The following is a 20,553-nucleotide window of genomic DNA, read 5'->3' as shown; positions in this document are numbered from 1 at the left end:
GTTTTGTGCAGTCCACAAGAGTGTCCTTACTCTCCCCAAAGGATGTGTTAATTCTCTTCATTTTTATGAAACATGGTGAAAATTGCCTAAAAACTTGGAAAAAATTGTTTTGGTTCATTTCACATGATACCTAATAAATAACTTGGAAAAGTATGCAGTTAGCATAATGCCATGATCATATCCAATACTGATATAATCTAGCACACCAGCAGTGGATGATCTTTATCCACTGTCAGTCAGACAGCTTTTCATTCAAATATATTTTTCAACATTATGGGTCTGATTTGGGGTTTTCTCTTATGCACATTGTCCAGACCGGCTCTGGGGTCCACCGAACCTCCTATCCTCTGGGTATCGGGGGCTCTTTCCGTGGGCTAAAGCACCTCCATTTAGTGCCAAGGTCAAGAAAACGTGGATCAATACATCCACTCCCCGTACGCCTTCATAGCATAGTTTTTAATTAGTTAAGCTCAGGAACAACTTTACCATGGGTCTGATTTTTATTTTTGTGCCTCTGCTTCACAGATCTGATCATATCAGGGCATTGTATCAGCATACTGGTTTTATAATGTGGCCCATGTTCAGGTACTTCAGAAATGGCGTTCCTCCTCGGTGGTTCAGAGTTACGCAGCCCAGGTTTAAAAGAATGAGATGCTTAATCTCAGTTGCTTTTTGTCTTATTTTATTTGGTTATCAGGAAAATTGTTAAATTTTTCAAGAATGCAGCTGTTAAGTTAGTTGAGGACAGGTTGTACCACAAAGATGTTGAAACTCTTTGTTTCATTTGTTCATTCATCATTGGCTCTACAGCCCTTTGTTGGGCCCTGGCCTCTTCTTCAGTTTCAGAATCTTTTTTACACAGATAGTAGGACTCCTTGGACAAGTGATCAGCCCATTTGCCCAGTGCGCAAGCGAGTGAAGACAGTTCATGCCTTAGACCACATGGCCACCATGATTGGCGCTGGAATTCTTAAACCATTAAATTTTTACATAGAAGATAAATTGAACCTACTGGGAGACATAATAATTCCCATGAAATTTTCTCTTTCACTGTCATGATTTTCAAGCTATTACTTTTCCTCCTGCCACATTTTTTGGGGCAATATTTTAAAACATTTCCTCCAGTGGAAGGCCACCATCAAAGTCAGAGCAGTGGATCCATCCACTGGATTGGTGCCTATCATCCCGACTGTGCATGGTATCATGCCCTCGAGGTGGGAAGGGGATTGTATTGATTTTATTGATGTGTGTAATGGATTTTTAGCTTCCAGATTTTTCAGACACAAATAGCCTTAGATGCTGACATGCCCCTAATCACACACACACAAAACTTACTGAATGGATTCATATACCTGTTCTGGACATTATCTGAGCAAATATTTTTGTTAAGATGTGAACACCATCTTCCATTTTTGAAGGGTCAGGTCATCGCAATTTATGTCAACATCATCATGACTAGTGTTAAAAATAGCTGGACCAAACCTTCCTTGTCATCATACCACTTGAGCCCATTTTGCTAATTTTACACATTTTATGCAACTAGAATTACTTCCACTGCACAAATGAGCCTCACATTCTGCCTCCCCTACTACAGCATCGCTATCGGTATGTTCACTGTCACTGAACGACTCACCTGCTGACTCAGAATGAACTAAAATATGTTCTTTTTCCTTTTCTGTTGTTAGCACATGCTTGTTACTGGAAGCAGCCATGTTTGTGATGAATACCGTCACTTTTAGTGAATACGCACAGGGTTTTGATTAATAGTTGGATTAATTGAATGCATATGACTCTTAACTACAAATAACTATAACACTCTCAGTAATCTAGATACTCTGCATATAACTGCAGCATATACCATGTCTTTGTTAGTCATTGTTAGGTAGCAGCTTCTAACAGTGAATATTCTTCTACTTCCATGCTCATGGCCAACCACCAACTGCAACTGCTCCCTCACAACTAACTGCTAACTTCTGACTTTGATGGACTGGCTTGTTCCAGTCCTCATTGTATAGTCTTGCCTCAGACTACATAGAAAACACTAGTTACTGCGGTTCTTCTGTTGTTGCAACCATATCTGTTGCTGTGGGAGTGTGTTTGCTGGCCCGTTGCTTAGAAGTGGCCACCTCTTTGGGCTCCACTGTTCCACCTTCTAGGCATCATGTCACAATATCAAAAGAAGGTCTTCACCACCCATTATTCACAATTATATCTTGTTTTTACTATGAAGGAGTGTATTATCTTCAACCTTTCAAGTTGTTTGCAAACTCTAGCTTGGAATTCAAGTGTTCATGCTTCAGCCTCTTGCATACTTCAAAGGTTTTTAGCTTAGAATTTGTATGTTGATTTCATAACTGATGATGCATTTATGGGTCTGGTAGGCAGCTAGTGGATTGTCCAAATATATTGTGACATGAGGCCTAACAGCTGGAATAAGGGAGCCAGAGAAACAGCCATTGCTATGCAAACACGCAACAGTACCAGAGTCATTGCAAAGCAGTGTATGTTCACAACAACAGAGCATCTGTTGGATGCAGTATTTTCTGCTCAGTCCACACTGCGGCTGCATAAGGAATCAGTTTTGAGTTGTTAGTCAGTCCAGCCCCTCGTCTTAGCAGCCGAAGGAAGTACCAGCTGAAGCCAGTGGTAAGAGCATGAGGCTGGCATGATATGGCTGCGACTCTACAAGCACATGAGCCCAGAAGCAGAGGAACGTTCACCATTGGAGGTTGTTACCAAGCAACGTGACTGAGAACACTAGTCCGTGTCTGACAGTGGTCTGTGAAATGTAGTCATGAGCTGTAAAAGTGCCTGGTAAATCCAGATATCAATCCAAAACCTATCATCACTCAGTCGTGTGACAATATTGTAACATGTACAGCCATTGCTGTGCAACAACCCTGGGATAAGGCGAATAAACAGCTACCATTTCGAGGCAACGGCTGAGCAAACATGTTCCCACAGCAATGAATATGCATGTAACAATATAGTTGGTGTTGGAAACGGTGTTTTCTATTCGGTTCATGCAAAAGGGTATAAAGGAAGACATTTGGTGCAACCCAGTCAGTTGATAGTTGAGTTCTACAAGGGAAGCTGAGAAGAGATGGCGCTATAGTTCAGTTGTGGGATATTTGCTATACAGTAACAGTGTGAACACAGAAGCTGAGGAATCTCCATTGTTGAGAGCTGTTACCAAGCTATGACTAGTGAAGACACTGCAGGCTGGAGAAGACTTAGCATGTAGTGATTTGTAAAGTGTGGAAGTCAGTGATAGTGTTATAGTTATTTGTAGTTACAATCAATAAATATGGTCACCAATCCATACCCCATCCATAGTCACACCACTAAATCATGACATATTTATGGAGTTGGTGAAAGGGTTAATTTTTTTTTTCAGGAGGTTGAACAGCACACCAAGAAGCTGCGGGATAAGTTTGGTGCGTTCGAACATGCCCCCTTCCGAACACTCTTTGACCCATCTTGTCAGAAGGAGCAATTGCACATGTTGCTGCCAGGGTATGATTGCACTGGAGACGGAGAACCCAGCCCGAAACGCAGCAAGCTCCCAGCAGGAGGCTTTGCAGTTCGCACATATCAGCGCTCTCAGCAGTCTGACAGAGAAGCACAGGTGTGTGTCCGTGTAAAATGTAGGCACTGCATGATGATAGCTTTTAGTGTAAAGGTACTCATCATGGCAATAGATCAGTGCCAGTTTGTGTCACATATCTGTAATCTTACAGGTAGTTGTAAAGTAGTGTGATTAACAATATGTATTATTGTTATCGCTGAAATGTGAATGGTTTTATAGAAGTACACGCGAGAATGACGCTCAATTTCAGACCAGATCAAGGGGTCATGAATTGGAAGAAAACTTTGAGAATCAGGATGAGAAAAAGAATTTTCTCTGCTACACTGATCAGGGCGATTACTGTTTATAACGATAAACACTTTCACAATACTGTCAAGTGTAATTTTGTCACTTTTGATATCAGGTCCCTTTTCAGTGAAAAATGTTCATAGATCATTGTATTTATAAAAATAAATTCTAGGGCCATGTAATTTTTCACCATGGGCAGAAAGAAAGAGAAATTTCATTTGCAAGTTGATTCGTGCTAGTGTTGGTGCTCTTCACAATTCTGATGGAGCAGATAGATTGCATCCTACAGAGCAGTGCAAAAGGTGTTGTCTGATATTGTCAGAGTTAAGACTGAGAAATCAGTATTCAAATCAAGATCAAGAGTTTTTGCTTGATTCAGTCTAAAAGTTTTGAGACTCGCACTTCTTTAACCTTAAGTGTATTATTCAAGGCAGGAGCATTTGAAAATTTTCCCTTTTCACATCCAGAAAATTTCTGGGCCCCACACACTCTCTTGCCCGATGGTCATTTGAGGCTCTTTCTTTATGAATAAAGTCAGCCAAAGCATGAAGCTGACCATTCAGCTCCATCTAGTACTAATAATAAACAAATCAGAAAATGAAGAGTTCTATCTTATAGGTTATAAAGCCATGTAGTCCAGCATTTTTGAAGGAACATGTTGCCTCCTTTTTCAGGGCCAAAGAATAAGCCAAGCAAGAAACCAGCATGAAGGCAGCCAGGAGCAGCAAGCAGACTTTTCTTGCCATTTCAGTGTATAACCATCATCATGCATTGTCATACAAGAGATGTAGCTCTCAGCCTTGCATAAAATTTCTCTGTCCATAGGACTTTTATTATATATATGCTAGCTATTAAAATACATAAATGTCCTATAATTTTGTACTATTTTGTCACATGTTAGTGACTAGACACAGAGTTTGGATTGGTAATTGGATTTATTGAACTCTTATAGCTCGTAACTACATAACTAGCATGAGTAAAGGCTTCTGTTTGTTCAGTAATCATTGCTAGGTAGTGGTTGCTAACAATGCAACTCAAGACTTGAGACTGCTTAGGCTGCTGCTGGGTCCTCAATATGTAGCCTTGGCATGGAATGAACAGGAAACACCACTTACAACAGTTCCTCTCTTGCTGCTTATTTATTTGTTGCGATGGAAACATGTCCACCATGCTGTCGCCTAGTTACGGCCGTCTCTTCTTGTTCCATCATTCCGGCTTTCAGCTGTTATGTCACATTATTAAAATTTCATATTTACATCATTGTTATTGTTGTTGCTTTATATTTATTTACTTATATGCACACACACACACCAAGCAAGTTGGCTCAAATGAAAATGGTTCTGACTTGTATTTGGGAGGTGCAAAGTTTGAATCTCAGTTGAGGCACCAGCTGTCCTCACAGATTTTTCAGTGTGTTCCTTTGGCTCTCCAAGCAGATGCGAGGTAGTACTTTAAAATAAGTTACAGCCGTTTCTTTCACATATTTTTCAATTCATTATTCACTGTTATCAAATCATTCAGCAGTATATTGTAGCATCTAGACCCATTGCTAAGTAATGTCTCTGTAAACAATGCCCTTTGTTATTCAACACATTCAAAACACACCAGTTGACTGGCTGGAAAGTGGCATTTTCTGTGCAGTCTGCTCCGATGCCTGCACAAGCAATAATGGATACAGAGGAACAGTGTTTTCTGTGTGGTCCATGCCTAGGTGCTATATGCAGGACAGTTAGTGGAGCCAGTTCAGTTGAGTGGAGTAGAGTAGAGTGAAGTGAAGTGGTTAGTTGGTGAGTTAGTGCAGTTGGGTTGAGTCAGTCAGTGAAGTGAAGAGTAGTTGGTTGGTGAGCAGTCAGTCAGTTGGAGAACTGCTTCAGTTTGGTCTTTGTGAGCTGTTGCTATGAGAAGCTTCTAGCTGAGGCACAAGGATAGTTCGGGAACCCAGAGTAAGAAGAATGTCTGCCATTGGAAGTCACTACCACTAACAACTGGTGAAAACAGCAGACTGAAAAGATTTAGTGCATGCTGTAATGATTTGTAGAGTGTCTGAATTGGTGATAGTGTTATAGTTACTTGTAGTTACAATCTGTAAGTGGTCAGTAAAGCTAATTACCAATCCAAACCCCATCCACAGTTACTCAAAATCGTGACACTATGATCTGAGTCCCTGACATCTTCATTGAATAAACTACAGAATATATTGTTACATTATGTCATGAAATTCATTTTGTTTCGTCCATTTCCTATTTCCGCTTGTTATGTAGACTGATATAACTGAAATCAGACATTAAAATGTGGAGCGTATCATTACTAGAAAAGCACAATAGACCACTGTAGGTCAGGGTGCAAGGGCCGAGAAGGCCTACCCCTCATACATTCATTCATTCACCATTACTAGAATGTGAGGTCTTCTGGGTTATTGATTGTGTGGCTTTTACTCTTTAACCCTGAAGGTGGAGACAGTGCATTCCTCAAGAACTTCTACTAGACTATGGTGGCACTTCCCAGAATATAGTACTCCTCATGGTCATTGTCATAATAACCCCAGATCTCATGTTAAAATAGGGAATTTGTTCTTTCAGGAAAGAAATAAAACCCAGACTTCAGAGGCTGATGAATTGAAGACAACAGTGGCAAGTGACAGATCAGGTTATAAGAGAAACAGAATTGAAAAACGAAAACTTTGGGACAGAGACATATATAGTGACAATGAAAAGAGAGCAAGTCGGTCATATAAAAGGATGGGCAGCGGAAGCAGTGTTTGTGATCACAACAGCATCAGCAGTGAGGACAGTCAGGAAAATGATGAGGGAACTCTGAAAGTCAGAGGAAGTAGCATGGGTGCTGATGTCATCGGCGGTAAGAGTGCATCTCTTGTAGAGTGGTCTAGGTTTGAGGAGAGTGCTGCCAAACTGAGTGTGGGTGTGAGTGATGAAGATAAACAGACTGTTACTTCAGAGGGCAGGAAGGTGAGGGACTCCGATGACCGTACAGACACAGTGCTTCCCTGTAGTGGTGCTAAAGTAAGGGATGGAGAGACTGGCATGCAGAGTAGTGAAGTAGAGAAAGATGTTTCTCATGTGGTGAAGAAAGTTTTGGGAAGTCCAAGTATTGCAGAGAAGCTTCAGGAAAAGTTGTTTGGGTTAGACAAGTCCAGTGAAGAGTGTAAGGATGCTGAGGATGCACCTCCTGAAGTAGTCTCAAGAAGTACGCTAGAGAAACAGGAGGATTTCCTTGAAGTGGAGAATAAGACTGAAGAAAGCTCAAGAATGTCTAAAGGCTGTGAAACTTCATCAACCACTGCCAAGGAAAATGATGGAGTGACAAATGTGAAACTTGAAACATCCTGCAATGGAACTAGAAAGCCAAAGGTTGGGCAGAATAAGGGAGATTCTAAAGATGGTGACTTATGTGGCTCAGAGAGGGATGAACATGACAAGGAAAGGTCAGAGTCACCTGTTATCAATAAATCTCCACTTAAATCTGAACCGAAACATTATGGTAAACAATACTCGCCCAAGGTGGTTCTGTACAATTTGGTTTTGCCTCCTGGTAAAATTCTGCAAGGGAAAATAAGATGTTTAACAAGGGATATTCCATCTAGTAAATGTTTAATGAAGGATGTTGCATGTAATAAGAAACTTCCTGCAGCAGAAGAGAAACATGTTTTGTCACCTGCAGAACCTAAGCAGGCTCAGGAAATATCACCTGGGGAAGAGCACACATACAAAGGTACTTCATTTAAGGACAGTGAAGGGAATTCACATACAGAGAGTTTGCTTAAGAACAGGTTAGAAGTTTCTGATATTGCCAAGGAACAAAGCAGTATTAATCCCAAAAGTCGCTCATGCTTATTTCTCCCTTCATATAACCGTAATGTAGTTCAAACAGATAAACTTAATGTGGTGCAAAATGATCATCCCACAGATGTGAATATAAAAGCAGGATTGAGTGATAATTCAAGTGAAAGTGGAGACGGTGATATTGTTATGGACTCTTCAAAGCGGACGCCAGAACATGGTTATAGTAGATGCAGCATTGATGACAGTCTTTTGGAAAACAATGCTAAGGTGCTTGAGTCAAGTAATATTGAAAATACCAAGCCCACTGAACAGGCAGGAGTAGTGGCTGAGAAGGATGTAGAACAGGATGATGGTGGCTGCGCTTTGAGTGCAGTGGAACCTGTTCAGGGGCAAGTCAGTATATTAGAACCTGTCCAAGAAAAGAACAGTGCAGTGGAACCTATTCAGGAGCAGGACCACATATTGGAACCGGATAGGGAAAATGGCAGTGCAGTGGGACATGTTCAGGAAAAGAACAGTGCTTCAGGGCCTGTTCAAGAAAATTGCGGTGCATCAGGACCTGTTCAGGAAGCAGTCAGAGAGTCTAAAGCTGTACAGAGCTCTACAGAAAAATTGGAAACAGAGTCAGTCATGGACACGAAACCAGCTGGTAAAGAAGTCATTGTCTCTGAACCACCTTCTGATGTTAGCTTTGCTGTGTGTGTATCCCAGAACAAAACTGTTATTTGTGGTTCACTTTCAAGTCCTGCTGACACAGATTTTGATCCTCTAGAGGAGAGATCTGAAGGAAAGTCTCTCACTGAAGAAATGAACAGTAATAAATGTTCTGAAATGAATGGGATAGAGCAGTCAGAGGATAAAGTAAGTGATGAAACAAGTAAAGGGCCAGCATTGTCTGACAGTGACAGGGTAGGTTCTGTTGCTAGTAGCAGTAGTTCAGAGGATAATTCAGACGTATCCATGAAGTTAAGTGCTTGTCAGGCTGCTGTGCTGAAAGTCTACCCTGCAAAAACCAGTAAGGCTTTGGATAAGAAAATTAAAGACTGCAAGACAAGTGAATTAGCACCATTACAGAATGATGAGACTTCTACCGCTGCCACAGTGGTCACTCCATCTGCAGGAAAGGAGGATTTTACAAACAGGACCTGTGTTACTGATGGCAGCAGTATTTTATGCAAGAAGATCAAAGAAGAACCCTTGGATCCCGATGAACTAATGCAAGAGTCGTCATCTGCCTCTGCTTCAACACTGTCCAACCGTCATAATTCAGCTAAGACATCACCTGCATTCAAGCACCATAGTTCTCCAGGCGAGAAGACTGAAGCCGATGGTGACAAGTTTAGTAAAGGGAAAATAATAGTGAATAAGAAACTGAATTCAGCCATGTTAGACGATAAAGACAGATTAGCAAGTAATGATAGCCCCTCCTCTGTGTCAGAGAAGGACGGTATCTTTCCGTCACTTTTTCTTGACCCAAGTATAACCATAACTGTGATTAATGATAAACCGGCTGAGAGTGTAGAGGTGCCAGCCTTAAGTAAGAGCAAAATTTCTGGCAGTGATATAAATGTTAATGAGCTCAGGGCTAGTGTGAACCTTTCAAAAGATATCAGTTTGACAGTGGTTGGTGCAGGTTATGGTGGTCATTCTAGCTCAGCTAAGGGCATGTCATCAGGTGCTGTGACATCATTGGACATGGAGTGTGACCATGAGAGTGACCACGATGAGTCACATAACTCCTCAACAAATGCTACATCTGGGCAGGCCCCATTAACTGTCCAGAATGTCATAACTGGACAGAACAGTACTGGTAAACAAAAGAGGCAAAGACCTTCAGGCGGCAGTGACACTCACCAGCCAAGATCTAGAGCTAGGAAGTCATTCCCTAACAGGCCACCTTTCACAAACATTAAAGTGAAATCCCACCCTGAACTTGTAAATGGGGTTGGGTCATTTGGTAGCAAATCATCGGTCCAAAGGCGGAATTCTGCTGGAACAAATTCAAACAGTTCAGACTCAAGACGCAGCTCATATGGAACTTCACCTCAGGAGATCCTAATGTCAGCACAGCAGTCAGGAGACACTAATGCAGAGAACTTTGGTGGCAGTGATAACAACAACAATAATCCCAGTAGTGCTATGGTTGTGTTACCTCCTATGTTAGGCACTCCAAGCACAAACCATATTCAGGCACTGAGAACAGTGAACAGCAATATTGGATCGCCATCTCATATAGTGAATGGTGGTGCAGACATCATGACTTCACGGATGATGCAAGTACCTCACAGCCAAACTCACCCAGTGGGAAATAGTGCCAGGATTTCACCAGTAGGACAAGGCCCTGGAGCTTCTCGCATGCCCCCTCAGCTGCAGCCTCGACCCTCAGGTCCCCTCCTGTCGCAGCACCCTCCTTCCGTACCCTCAGATGCAGGGCCTGTGTCTGCAGACCTCAACAGGCATGCACACAAGGTACGTCTATTGACATAACAATGTTACGTGTTAGTAACTGGACATGGGATTTGGGTTGCTAACTGGATTTATTTGACTCATATAACTCATAACTACGGGTAACTATAACAATTTCACTAATCTACACACACTAGAAATTGCTGTACTACAGCACATGCAATCTCAGTGTGTTGTAGTCTTCACCGGTCGTTGCTGGATAACTGTCTATATTAATCAGGATTCCTGGATTAAGACTTTGTTCATCATCTGGTATTCTAAAAAATGGAATAATACCAGATGATGAACAGAGTCCAGAAATCCAGTAATCATGAGTGTTATACACAATAATCAAGACCCTTTAGAATCTGCCAGTCTTCACTAGGTTATGGTTCCCAACAATCAAGATGCTTCTGCTCTTTTGCCTGTATTGTGGCTGGCTACCATCTCACAACTCAATGCTGCAACTCATGGCATCATAAGCTATCACTGGCTACTCACTGGCTGTCACTATGTAGCCTCAGCATGGACTGCATAGAAAACACCGTTTGCAGCAGTTCTTTAGTTGTCATGAGATGTTGCTTAGTGATGGCTCACTTTTTGATCAAGCTGTTACCACACAACACACAGTGTTTAGTCATGTCACAGTTTTTTTATAAATCATGGTGGGTTTTGAATAAAATAATCTCATGATGTTTAGTAACTGATAGTGTTGACAACTTCGTAACACCAGACTTATCCTCATCAAAATATTTGTGAACTGAAGTGTAGGCCATATTGTAGACATTGTCACTAAGGTATGTGTTAGGAGGAGTATAGGGCAAGAAGCTGTCAGGCAGTGATTGCAGCTGCATTGTAGGAGTTAACTGGGGAGAGCGACACCTTATATCCGAGGCCATGCTATTGTACATATACATCTACGTTCATTACCTCAGTTAGTGGACTGAACCAAATCCTGCATGGATTCTGTTAAAACAATCAGGTGTAAACATGAATGATGTAGATACTACAGTCTATTATACAACATATTTTAATTTGGGGGTAGAATTGTTGTGTCTTAGTCAGCAGAAGATTTAGAGGTGAAGGTAAAGTTGTTCCTGTACTTAACTAATTAAGCACTATGCCATGAAGGCGTATGGGGGAGTGGATGTATAGATCCACATTTTCTTGGCCTAGGCACTAGCTGGAGGTGAGTGGTCAGCTTCACCCCCAGGGAAAGGGCCCCTGGTACCCATTGTATAGGAGGCTGGATGGGCCCCAGTGTCCGTCTGGACAACGTGAAGAAAAGAAAATTCATCACCCTATCTGGACTCGAACTCTGACCCCTACATCGTCCAGCCCATAGCCAGTCACTATACCGACTATGTTATCCCGGGTCACCAGCGGCAGGAGATGTATACAGGGGGGTCCAAAAAAATGTACCATAACTGGTCAGGTGTATCTTAATATGCTTCCCTGTCATTCGAGAGCTGTTTGGAGATGAGAGATTTGACCTACAACAAGATGGTGCTCCACCTCACTACCATCAAGATGTCAGAGCGTACTTGGATGACACTACCTGGATGATGGATAGGTCGAAGAGGTGCTATTGAGTACCCACCACAGTCTCCAGGCCTAACACCTCTCGACTTCTACCTATGGGGAACTTTGAAGGATGAAGTTTATCGACAGAAGCCAGCGAAGCATCGTGTGCAGTCATCACACTGGACACACTGACAGCTGTAGTTTGCTGAGCAGTTCGGCAGCATTGACGCTGTTTAACCGCTGATAGTGGCCACTTTGAATGCATGCAATGACTCTCTCTCTCTCCATGCAAGAATTGTAACTACATGTCATTTTTTTCCAAAAATATTGACTATCAAAGAGTGAGAAAATATTTTTGGACCCCTCTGTATTTTTATATTTTCTGGAGGTCTCAATAAACTTAGTGTAAAGGCTTTGTTTTATATGAGCTTTATGATAAATTCTGGACACACAGTTAAGTTATGTTAATATCAAAGTACAAGATGCAACTTGCTGCAGTCACAATATTGAATACTCAGTATGTTACGTTAATAAAGATCACTTTCCTATGTACCCAAACAGGGGACAACCATAAATATAAAATGACGCCTTGAAATCAGACACTTTAAGAGGAGAGTAATGAAAATAAACTTTTTACTCTTCAACAAAGAATTGAATTTGATATTGTAACATTGTTTAAAATGACTGTGGAACATGTACCAAACATTGTGGTGATTTGTAATGTTGTGCTAAGGAGGATGAGTTGGGCAGGCCATGTGGACAATTGGGGGACAAGATGAATGCATGTAGGATATTAGTGAGAAGGCCACAAGGAAAGAGACCACTAGGAAGACCAAGATATAAGTGGATGGATAATATTAAAATGTATCCTAGAGAGATAGGATTGGGTGGTATGGACTGGATTGTCCTGTCCCATGATAGGGATCAGTGGAGGGCTGTTGTGAACACGGTAATGAACCTTCAGCTTCCATTAAAATGTTGGGAAGTTCTTGAATAGTTGCACAACTGGCAGCTTCTCAAGAAGGGCTCAGCTCCATCAAGTTAGTGCTAAGAAACAAGGTGTGCCAGAAAATTGAGTATGTTTGCCATGTGTGTGCATTGTATATTTTTCTTTCTTTATTATTATTATTTGTGTACTGCTTCTCTCAGGTTATCAGTTATCTTAATTACTAATTTTTAATTAATAAAAAGTTCAGTTTCATAGTATTTGCACTTGGTGAACAGCTTTCTTAAAATAAGTATTTGCTTGCTACATTATACACGTACGTATGTGCATTTTCAAGGGAGCCTGCACTGCGGCATTGTTTGGAACATTTGCATTACCTGCTAAGTGCTTCTGTTGATGCCAGAATGTCCAAAGCAGTTTATTTTCATAATACACATATTTTAAAATTGACAGTGGTTTTCCAAGTAGCAAAATATGAAAAATCCCTTATTATATTTGGGCCATACAGTAACCAAAGTAACTGATATCTGTGGAAAAACCCAGAAATATGGGCTGAAGTCTGGTTTAGCCTTCCATCTAGATGTGCGAATTTGGAAATCATTGCTTACAGGTGTTACGTTGGCCTTTCTTTCAGTCTCTGAACTTGTGTGTGTGTGTGTGTGTGTGGGGGGGGTATTTAAGTGTTGCAATTTGTCTGCTATGTAGAGATTGCTGACAGTGTTTGTGTGTGAAACAGCTGAATGACTTCTTGAGGACAACTGTAGAAGAAATCCTTCGGGACCTATCCAACATTGGCAGCCCAGAAGCAACCATTAAAAGTTTACAGATAGAACTGGAGAAGTTACAGTGGCGTCACAACCAGGAGATGGCAGAGATGAAGCACAATACAGGTTTGTGACTTGCTTTCCTAATTTATGTCCAAAGTAAGCAGAAGTACCTGTTCTGTGCCAAGAATATGGTTCATTCCCCTGTAGCTAACCTTCTGAGAAGTAATGATGCTCAAATGAAGGAATTGTTGCTTATGTAATATAAAGAAAGGAAAGAGACTGTGAACAAAAATGAGGCAAGAATTAACAGTGTTCTGTTGTCATTCTTGTGTAATTACTCTGCAGTCAAATTACCATCAGATTTGACTTATGGTATTGCCCCACTGACTCTTATCTTTCGTGTTTTATTTACTGCTGAAGATTGTGCCGGCTTGTTACATGTCCAGGGATCTTCTCAGAATGTCGTATCAGCAGACACTGTGGTATCCCCCAAGCAAACTGAAGGTCATTCATTGATCACCTGATCAGTGGGTCAGTCAGTGTTGTAGGAGCTTCTTTCTCTTGTGCTTTGTTCTTTACCTTTATGGCTCATGTGAAATAAAATTTAGAACAAAGAGTTTTCATTTATGACTGTTATGTGAAAAAGATCTCATACGTAGTAAAGAATAGCAGCGGCATGCACACAGGAAGACTACACAGAATAACGCCTGTACAGTGTGGAAACAAGAACTAGCCGCTGCAGCACTTTAGACATAGGGCGAGTAACCCTAACAATTTTAAATTTTGAATTTTAAAATTTAGAGAAAAATTTTAAAGGATTTTAAAATTAGAACTAAAGATATTTTATAGTGCTACTGCAGGAAAATCAAAATTAACATGTGTAAAATAATCTATAAACCAGACAGATATCAACGAAGTAGATGTTGATAATGACAAGGAAAGGAACAATGTGTTTTTAAATGTTAAATTTTAAACTAAGTGCACAGTAACAGCAACGTGAGTGTATACACCTGATGAAGGCCATTTGAGGCCGAAACATATAGTGTAAAGGAGAGCAAGATCAAGGGCATATAATATATTGTTTGCACTTGGGACGGAGTTTATGTCATTTATCCTCTGTGGTAGTTTGGACTCAACACTTACAAATAACCAAGCTTGTTAATAGTGGTGTGTGTTAAAGTTGTCCCTTCATCTGGTGCCTCAAGTTCCTGGAGCACAATCAGAGTTAGGTTTGTTTTGCTTTACCTTTGACCTTGAAGATGGATGCTGTACATACCTCTGAAATTCTGATAAGCTGCTACAAGACTGCTTGATGCCATATCCTAGCAGTCACAGCCATGAGAACCCCTAATTTGGAATGTGCTTTTTGTTTGGCAGACTTGATAGTGATGGAAATGCGAGCCAGCATGGAGACTGAAAGGCAACGTGTGGTTGCAGAGACTATACGGCAATGTGAGCTGGAAAAACAGAGGGCTGTGGAAGAAACCAAAAAGAAACAGTGGTGCACTAACTGCGGCAAAGAGGCTTTATTCTACTGCTGCTGGAACACGTCATACTGTGACTACCCATGCCAGGTAATATGACACTGTGTACGACAGTATTGCTTGACAAATGGGGTCATCATGTGGTACAAGAGTATGCAGTTGTTGAACGTATGCTCTGATGTTTGGTGTATTCCGTTGGCCTTTATGTTAATTGCAAAACTGATACTGTGTTATGGATATCACACTGTACAGAGGTCGGTTATTTCTCTTCGTGTTTTGTTAATCTGTTGGTTTTAGCTCATGGAACAGTTCCATGTGACGCTTGGATGGACATAGGATAGGCTTACAGAGCTCTTCATCTTCTCACTTAATTTCGGCTTTTCCTCAGAGGTGGCAGTGCTCTCCAGCATATATTAAACTGGATATTAGAGAAGTGGGATGGAGAATGTAGACTGGATTCATCTGGCTTATGATGAGATCTGATGGTGGGCTGTTGTGAACAATGTAATGAACCATGAGGTTGCATAATATGTGGGAATTTTTGTGAGCAGCTGAGTGACTAGTAGCTTGTAGCTATATCAGCTATATTACAGTTAGATAAGAATGGTATATGCTGTGGGAAGTCAAGCAACTAGCCTCTTACATGTTGTATCATTCAGAAATAGTTCTCCCCCATAATATTTGTTGTATTACAGCAACGTCACTGGCCACAACACATGTCAACATGTGCACAAAATACCCAACAGGGTGGTGACGGCAGCGTCCGTGAAGGAGACACACCGCGGAGTAGCCCACAGACTTCAGGTGGTAGCAGTAATCATAAGGCCAGCCCATCTCAGCAGCAACAGGTATGCCCAATCACAGAAGGCCTTAGAGCCTTCAATTATCCATTACAATAGGATAAGTCAGTGATATGTGATTAGTTACTCTTCTGTGTCACCATGAGTTAAATGTGCAAACAGTAATAGGAGCACTCATTTCTCTAGTAAATGTGGAAATTCAGGGAAGATTAGCAGGAGAAATTTTTGTAGCTCCTTGGAGTTTCTTTGACCCTAGGAGTGACAGTTGTTGAATCAGTGTTTAGTTGTCCTTATTTCTCCTGTCCCACCCTCTTTTCATTAACTTGTATTTAAGATTTGATGTTCTTTTAGCCTTGACCATGAAGAGCACTATCTTTTGGGATGTTCTGTTGTATAGTCTGGTAGAAATGAGGCCTGCAGTGGGCAGACATGCCTGCCAGTGCTTCCCTTGCAGCTCCTTCCTTCCCCTTCATCCCCAGACATCGCCCCGTCGGTCTTCTCACTTATGCTCATGTTCTCCTTCCATTTCCTGTGTGATGCCCTTGTTCCTTTCACAGCCACCTACACTTCTCGTTGGTCCCTCTTGCATCAAGCTCTGGTTTCTCTCATGGCTCCTTTTAATGTCACTACAAGTTCATTCCTCCTGGCTTCTGTTGGTTTGCTCTGGTCTCCTACCTCAGCCTGTATCCATACCTCTTATTCCATGCTTGATGTAACTTTGCATTTTGTACAGTTTGCTTTTCCACCCTGAAGTTGGAGGCAGTACATTCCTCTGAAATTTGTGTAAATTTCAGCCCAAGTAGCCTGAAGTAGCTTGTTCACTGCCTATCAGGAGTCATTCGCAATATGCTGGTGTGTATATATCTAATACAGTTACAGGGCGGCATACGAAATGTTAACCCGTTCCTCTTGTTTGTTGACATTACGTTATATTAGGAACAGATTTCGAACTTTGTCAGTGAATGCACTAGTTCATGAAAACTATTGTCAGTGGCTGAAGAGCACTGTATGGCTAGTGACGTAGCAAAGCAGTTAGCAGTTAAATGGCAGAGGGTATTGGCTGCTGAGCAGAAAGCAAAATTTATGCTATTTTTTTTTTGTGAAAACAAAGAATTTTAGACATTTTAGTGCACATTTAAACACCCAGTGGACCCCAGACCCACATGACAATTCAGCAAGAAGGGTTCAGTGTTGTGTCAATACTTTGTCCCAGTCCAAGTAACTGGTCCAGAGAACATGGAGTTTTGCTTGCTGACAATACAGCAGAGCATGAAAGTAACAAGAAAACCACAGTGTAGTTGGTGATTGTAGTTCATTTCAGTTCAGTAAACATTGTCCCCTGATCTGTACGAGATGACTGTGATGTGTGAACTTGGCGAACATAATGAAGATTAGAGACTGAATTTTGCCACTTAATAACTGCTTTACGTCACGTCTTTTCAGTCTGGTTCATTTTCGGTTTTGTCAAATTGTAAACTAAACAACATTGATTTTAGTCTAATGAACCCCCACATTAGTTTCACAAGAGAGAGAGAGAGAGAGAGAATTATTGAATTATTGTTTTTAATGACTCATTTGACGGTATATGGTCATACTGGGCATGAACCTCATGCCGCAACTTGTTGCTCTAGACTGCCAGTTGCAATTGGTTCTATATGCATTATGGACTCAGTCAGACATTGCAAATGTGGTGTTTGACTTCCTGGTTGGAAAGTTTTGTTCTCAGATAATTCATCCTGAATTCCCATGATTGTGGACAGGACAACCACCCCATAACCTTGACATTAATTTGTGCTAGTTCTTAACATGTGGAAACATCAAGGACAAATTGTGCACAAGGAAACCTGATTGGAACTCATCATCATCATTCATCCATTCATTCCTGTTACTCCTAGGAGAAACATGGAGTTTCCACAGAGTGCTGCCATTCAGCTCTGTTCTCAACCAACTTTTCATCTTATTCCACATTTTTCCTTCTTCCTCCTTAATTATTTTTGTCCAAATTGTTCTTAGCATGTCTGCTTCTGAGCCCTTGAGGATAACAGTCCAGTGTGTATATTTTTTCTGTCCCATTCCCATAATTATCATATATTTATTCCATTTCCATTTTCTTCTTTTGATTTCCACTACATATTTATCTTCAATTTTTCAAACCTGACCACTTTATGTTCAGTTTTCTTCTTGTACAATGGTTCAAAAAGATATATAGTTTATGTCAAAGAATTCAATTTGTCTTTTATGTTTCACAGCCACATAGAAGGACAGCATTGACACTGCTATAAGTATTATTTCATTTTAACAAATAGTTTGCATTCCACAGTGGGTATAATTGTATAAAGTGTCCATTTTTTTTTCATTGTGCAGCTTTTAATATCTTCTGAAGTTTCCTCTTTATTCATAGTCCCTCCCAAGTACATGAATTCTTCCACACTCCAAACCTAAGTTCCAGTAGCCTTGAAATTTTCAACTTTGTTGCTATTTAATCACATCTCTGTTTTATAACAGAACTCAGACTCATGATAATGCAGGTGTGTCACAGTGTTTCACAAAGCCATCACACACGGAGCATGCTCTTGGCTGTCTATGCCCACAGAGTATGCTCAGTATGATATTGGCTGTCCCTGTGTGGACAGCATATCTATATCCACAAAGTATGCTCTCAGCTGTCCCTATGCAGACTGCTGATGAAAGAGTGGATGGGGTCAGGTGATTAGTCATCACGGTCAATGCTGTTCATAATGGACACTGGAATGCCAACTGTCATTTGTCACACATAACAAAGGGTGTAAATACTGCATGCAGCCATATCACTCATCACATCAGCCTTTGATGAAGGCTCTCCAAAGCAGATACTAACTGCATCTCCAGACATCTAATCACTCACAATGACTCACCATAATTGTGTTCGTTCCTAATCTATGGTTGGTTTCAAGTGAGAGATTCACTTTTATTATCGAGTAGCCTAATTTTTTATGTTGTTGAGTAAAATGTATCTTGTGTTCCTCTAAAGGTTTGTGACAGAGGTTACACATGCATAAGGAGTGGGCCTAACTGCTGGCCCTTGCACCGCAACCTTTAGTGTTGTGTTGTATATCGTGACAAAGTTAATTTATTATATGAATGTTATGTTGTCCATTGTCATTTATTTATATATTTCATACATGTAACTCTTTGGTGTTAGAATTAAGCCACTCTTTGGGTGATTGATTACCATTATGCTGACAGATTTGTTGTAGCTCTTTTCATGCTGCATTTTAGTGGCAAAATTTTCGTGCAAACCTGGTACCATAATGTGACATATAAATCCATTGCCGGACAACACCCGCAACATACACATGGCCAACAATACAGCAGCGTTTTCTTTATGTCTGTGGAGTTTGCTCATACGCAATGACGTCGCACGGCAGCACTTAGAAATCATGTATCATGTGTTTTCTGTACGTCCAGCCAGAGCACCAATGGACTGGCTGGATAGCGATCATGTGATATGTTTTCTGTAGGTCTGTGCTGTGTCTATATAAGTGAGCAGAATTCCTAAGCAGAGTAGTAAGTGTCTGGAGTATAGCGGTAAGCGGGAGGAGTACAGTAAGCAAGCAGTAAGCCTGAGGAGTACAGAAGAGTACAGTAAGTCTGCCTGTGAAGACTTTATGTTTGCTGTACTACAGTGATATTGGGAGTGTGTGATTTAGTGTGACTTTACAGTTCCTGTGGTATAAGTCCATTCCCAGGAAACGGATAGTGAATGCTAGTAAAAATAGACTGAGAAGATTAGTGTGGAGCGATTATGAATTGTGTAAATCAACAGTAGTGTTGTAATTATTTGTAGTTACGACCTGCACATGGTTAATAAATACAATTACCAATCCAAACCCTGTCTTTAGTCACTGTGACACATGACAATATGTATGCTAGCCAAGTGTGATCCCAGTGGTCACCACCACTGATATGGGCATGAAGACTGAAAGTAGTAACATCTGTCATTATGATGATCACTGATCACCTAAAGATGGGAGTAAAGATAATTCCTGAAGTGTCATGTATACCACAGTTTCTGGCATAATATTGGTATAATAAAATTTGAGGTTTTCGCAGTGGTGAGGTCTCTTATTGTAATCTGAGTTATGACACTATGGTGCCATCTGATAGGTGGGAACCAATGTTAACACATTGCGGACCGGTGGTTTAACCTTTAAGAGCCGAGCGACACCATGTGGCGTCATTAAAATAAAGTCAAGGGGAGGAATGACGCCATATGTCGTCGCGCAGTCCACACGTGCGGCCGGCTTTTTAAAATCTAATTTTAAGTTATAAATTATTTTTCTACTTGCATGATTTTTGGTCACCAGCTTTATAAGTTGTCTCTCTTCCGACCTGCGTCGTCTAACGGAATGTTGGCTTTGTGTGGAAATCTTGGAAACATCCGGAAATGCAGAGTCCCACATCACACTTCACACACTTTATCCGGACAGTTCTTCGTTTCCCATGCGAAGAGCACACTCAACACCTCAATTTCGAAGTAGAGGAAGTCAGCCAGTGCTGTTGTTTGGCCTTCTCTGTTCGAAATGACCCCGATGAAACGGCAGGGGTTCGACCCCTGGGCCGTTGAGGGCGAGGGGGGCCCCTTCCAGCATGCTCCAGCATGTTCCGCACAAGGGCGAGACGAAATTCTCTGTGTGACAATTTCGCACCACAGGATGACAACAGGATATAACTGTTCAGACTCGTCAGATCCAGGAGATGGAAAAATAATTTATTTGTCCATTTCCAGGTTCGATGACAGATGCTATAACTGTTTGCCATTCTGTCCGCTTTGTCGACATAACCCATGTGCTTGTTGTAGTTAGCAACAATTGCTGGCTTGATGGCATTTCCGTGCTCATCACAGAAACTGCCTTCTGCTGGAGGAGAGT

The 20,553-nt window shown here is 41.2% G+C and overlaps 1 protein-coding gene across 6 annotated transcripts in view; it reads left to right on the top strand.

The window, feature by feature from the left end:
- LOC111872013 overlaps positions 1-20,553 on the top strand; it is a 120,930-nt gene that overhangs the window by 62,467 nt on the left and 37,910 nt on the right. For all 6 annotated transcript variants that reach the window (XM_023865478.2, XM_023865481.2, XM_023865476.2 and 3 more), the window contains exons 9-13: positions 3,398-3,628; positions 6,457-10,146; positions 13,329-13,482; positions 14,737-14,933; positions 15,539-15,691. In XM_023865478.2, coding sequence (XP_023721246.1) covers positions 3,398-3,628; positions 6,457-10,146; positions 13,329-13,482; positions 14,737-14,933; positions 15,539-15,691 — 4,425 coding nt within the window. The remainder of the gene's footprint in view (positions 1-3,397; positions 3,629-6,456; positions 10,147-13,328; positions 13,483-14,736; positions 14,934-15,538; positions 15,692-20,553) is intronic.

This window comes from Cryptotermes secundus, unplaced genomic scaffold (assembly GCF_002891405.2).
Source record: "Cryptotermes secundus unplaced genomic scaffold, Csec_1.0 scaffold77, whole genome shotgun sequence".
Classification (NCBI taxonomy): Eukaryota; Metazoa; Arthropoda; class Insecta; order Blattodea; family Kalotermitidae; genus Cryptotermes; species Cryptotermes secundus.
The sequence above is the reverse complement of the archived record's forward strand: the minus strand, read 5'-3'. Positions and strand labels throughout refer to the sequence as shown.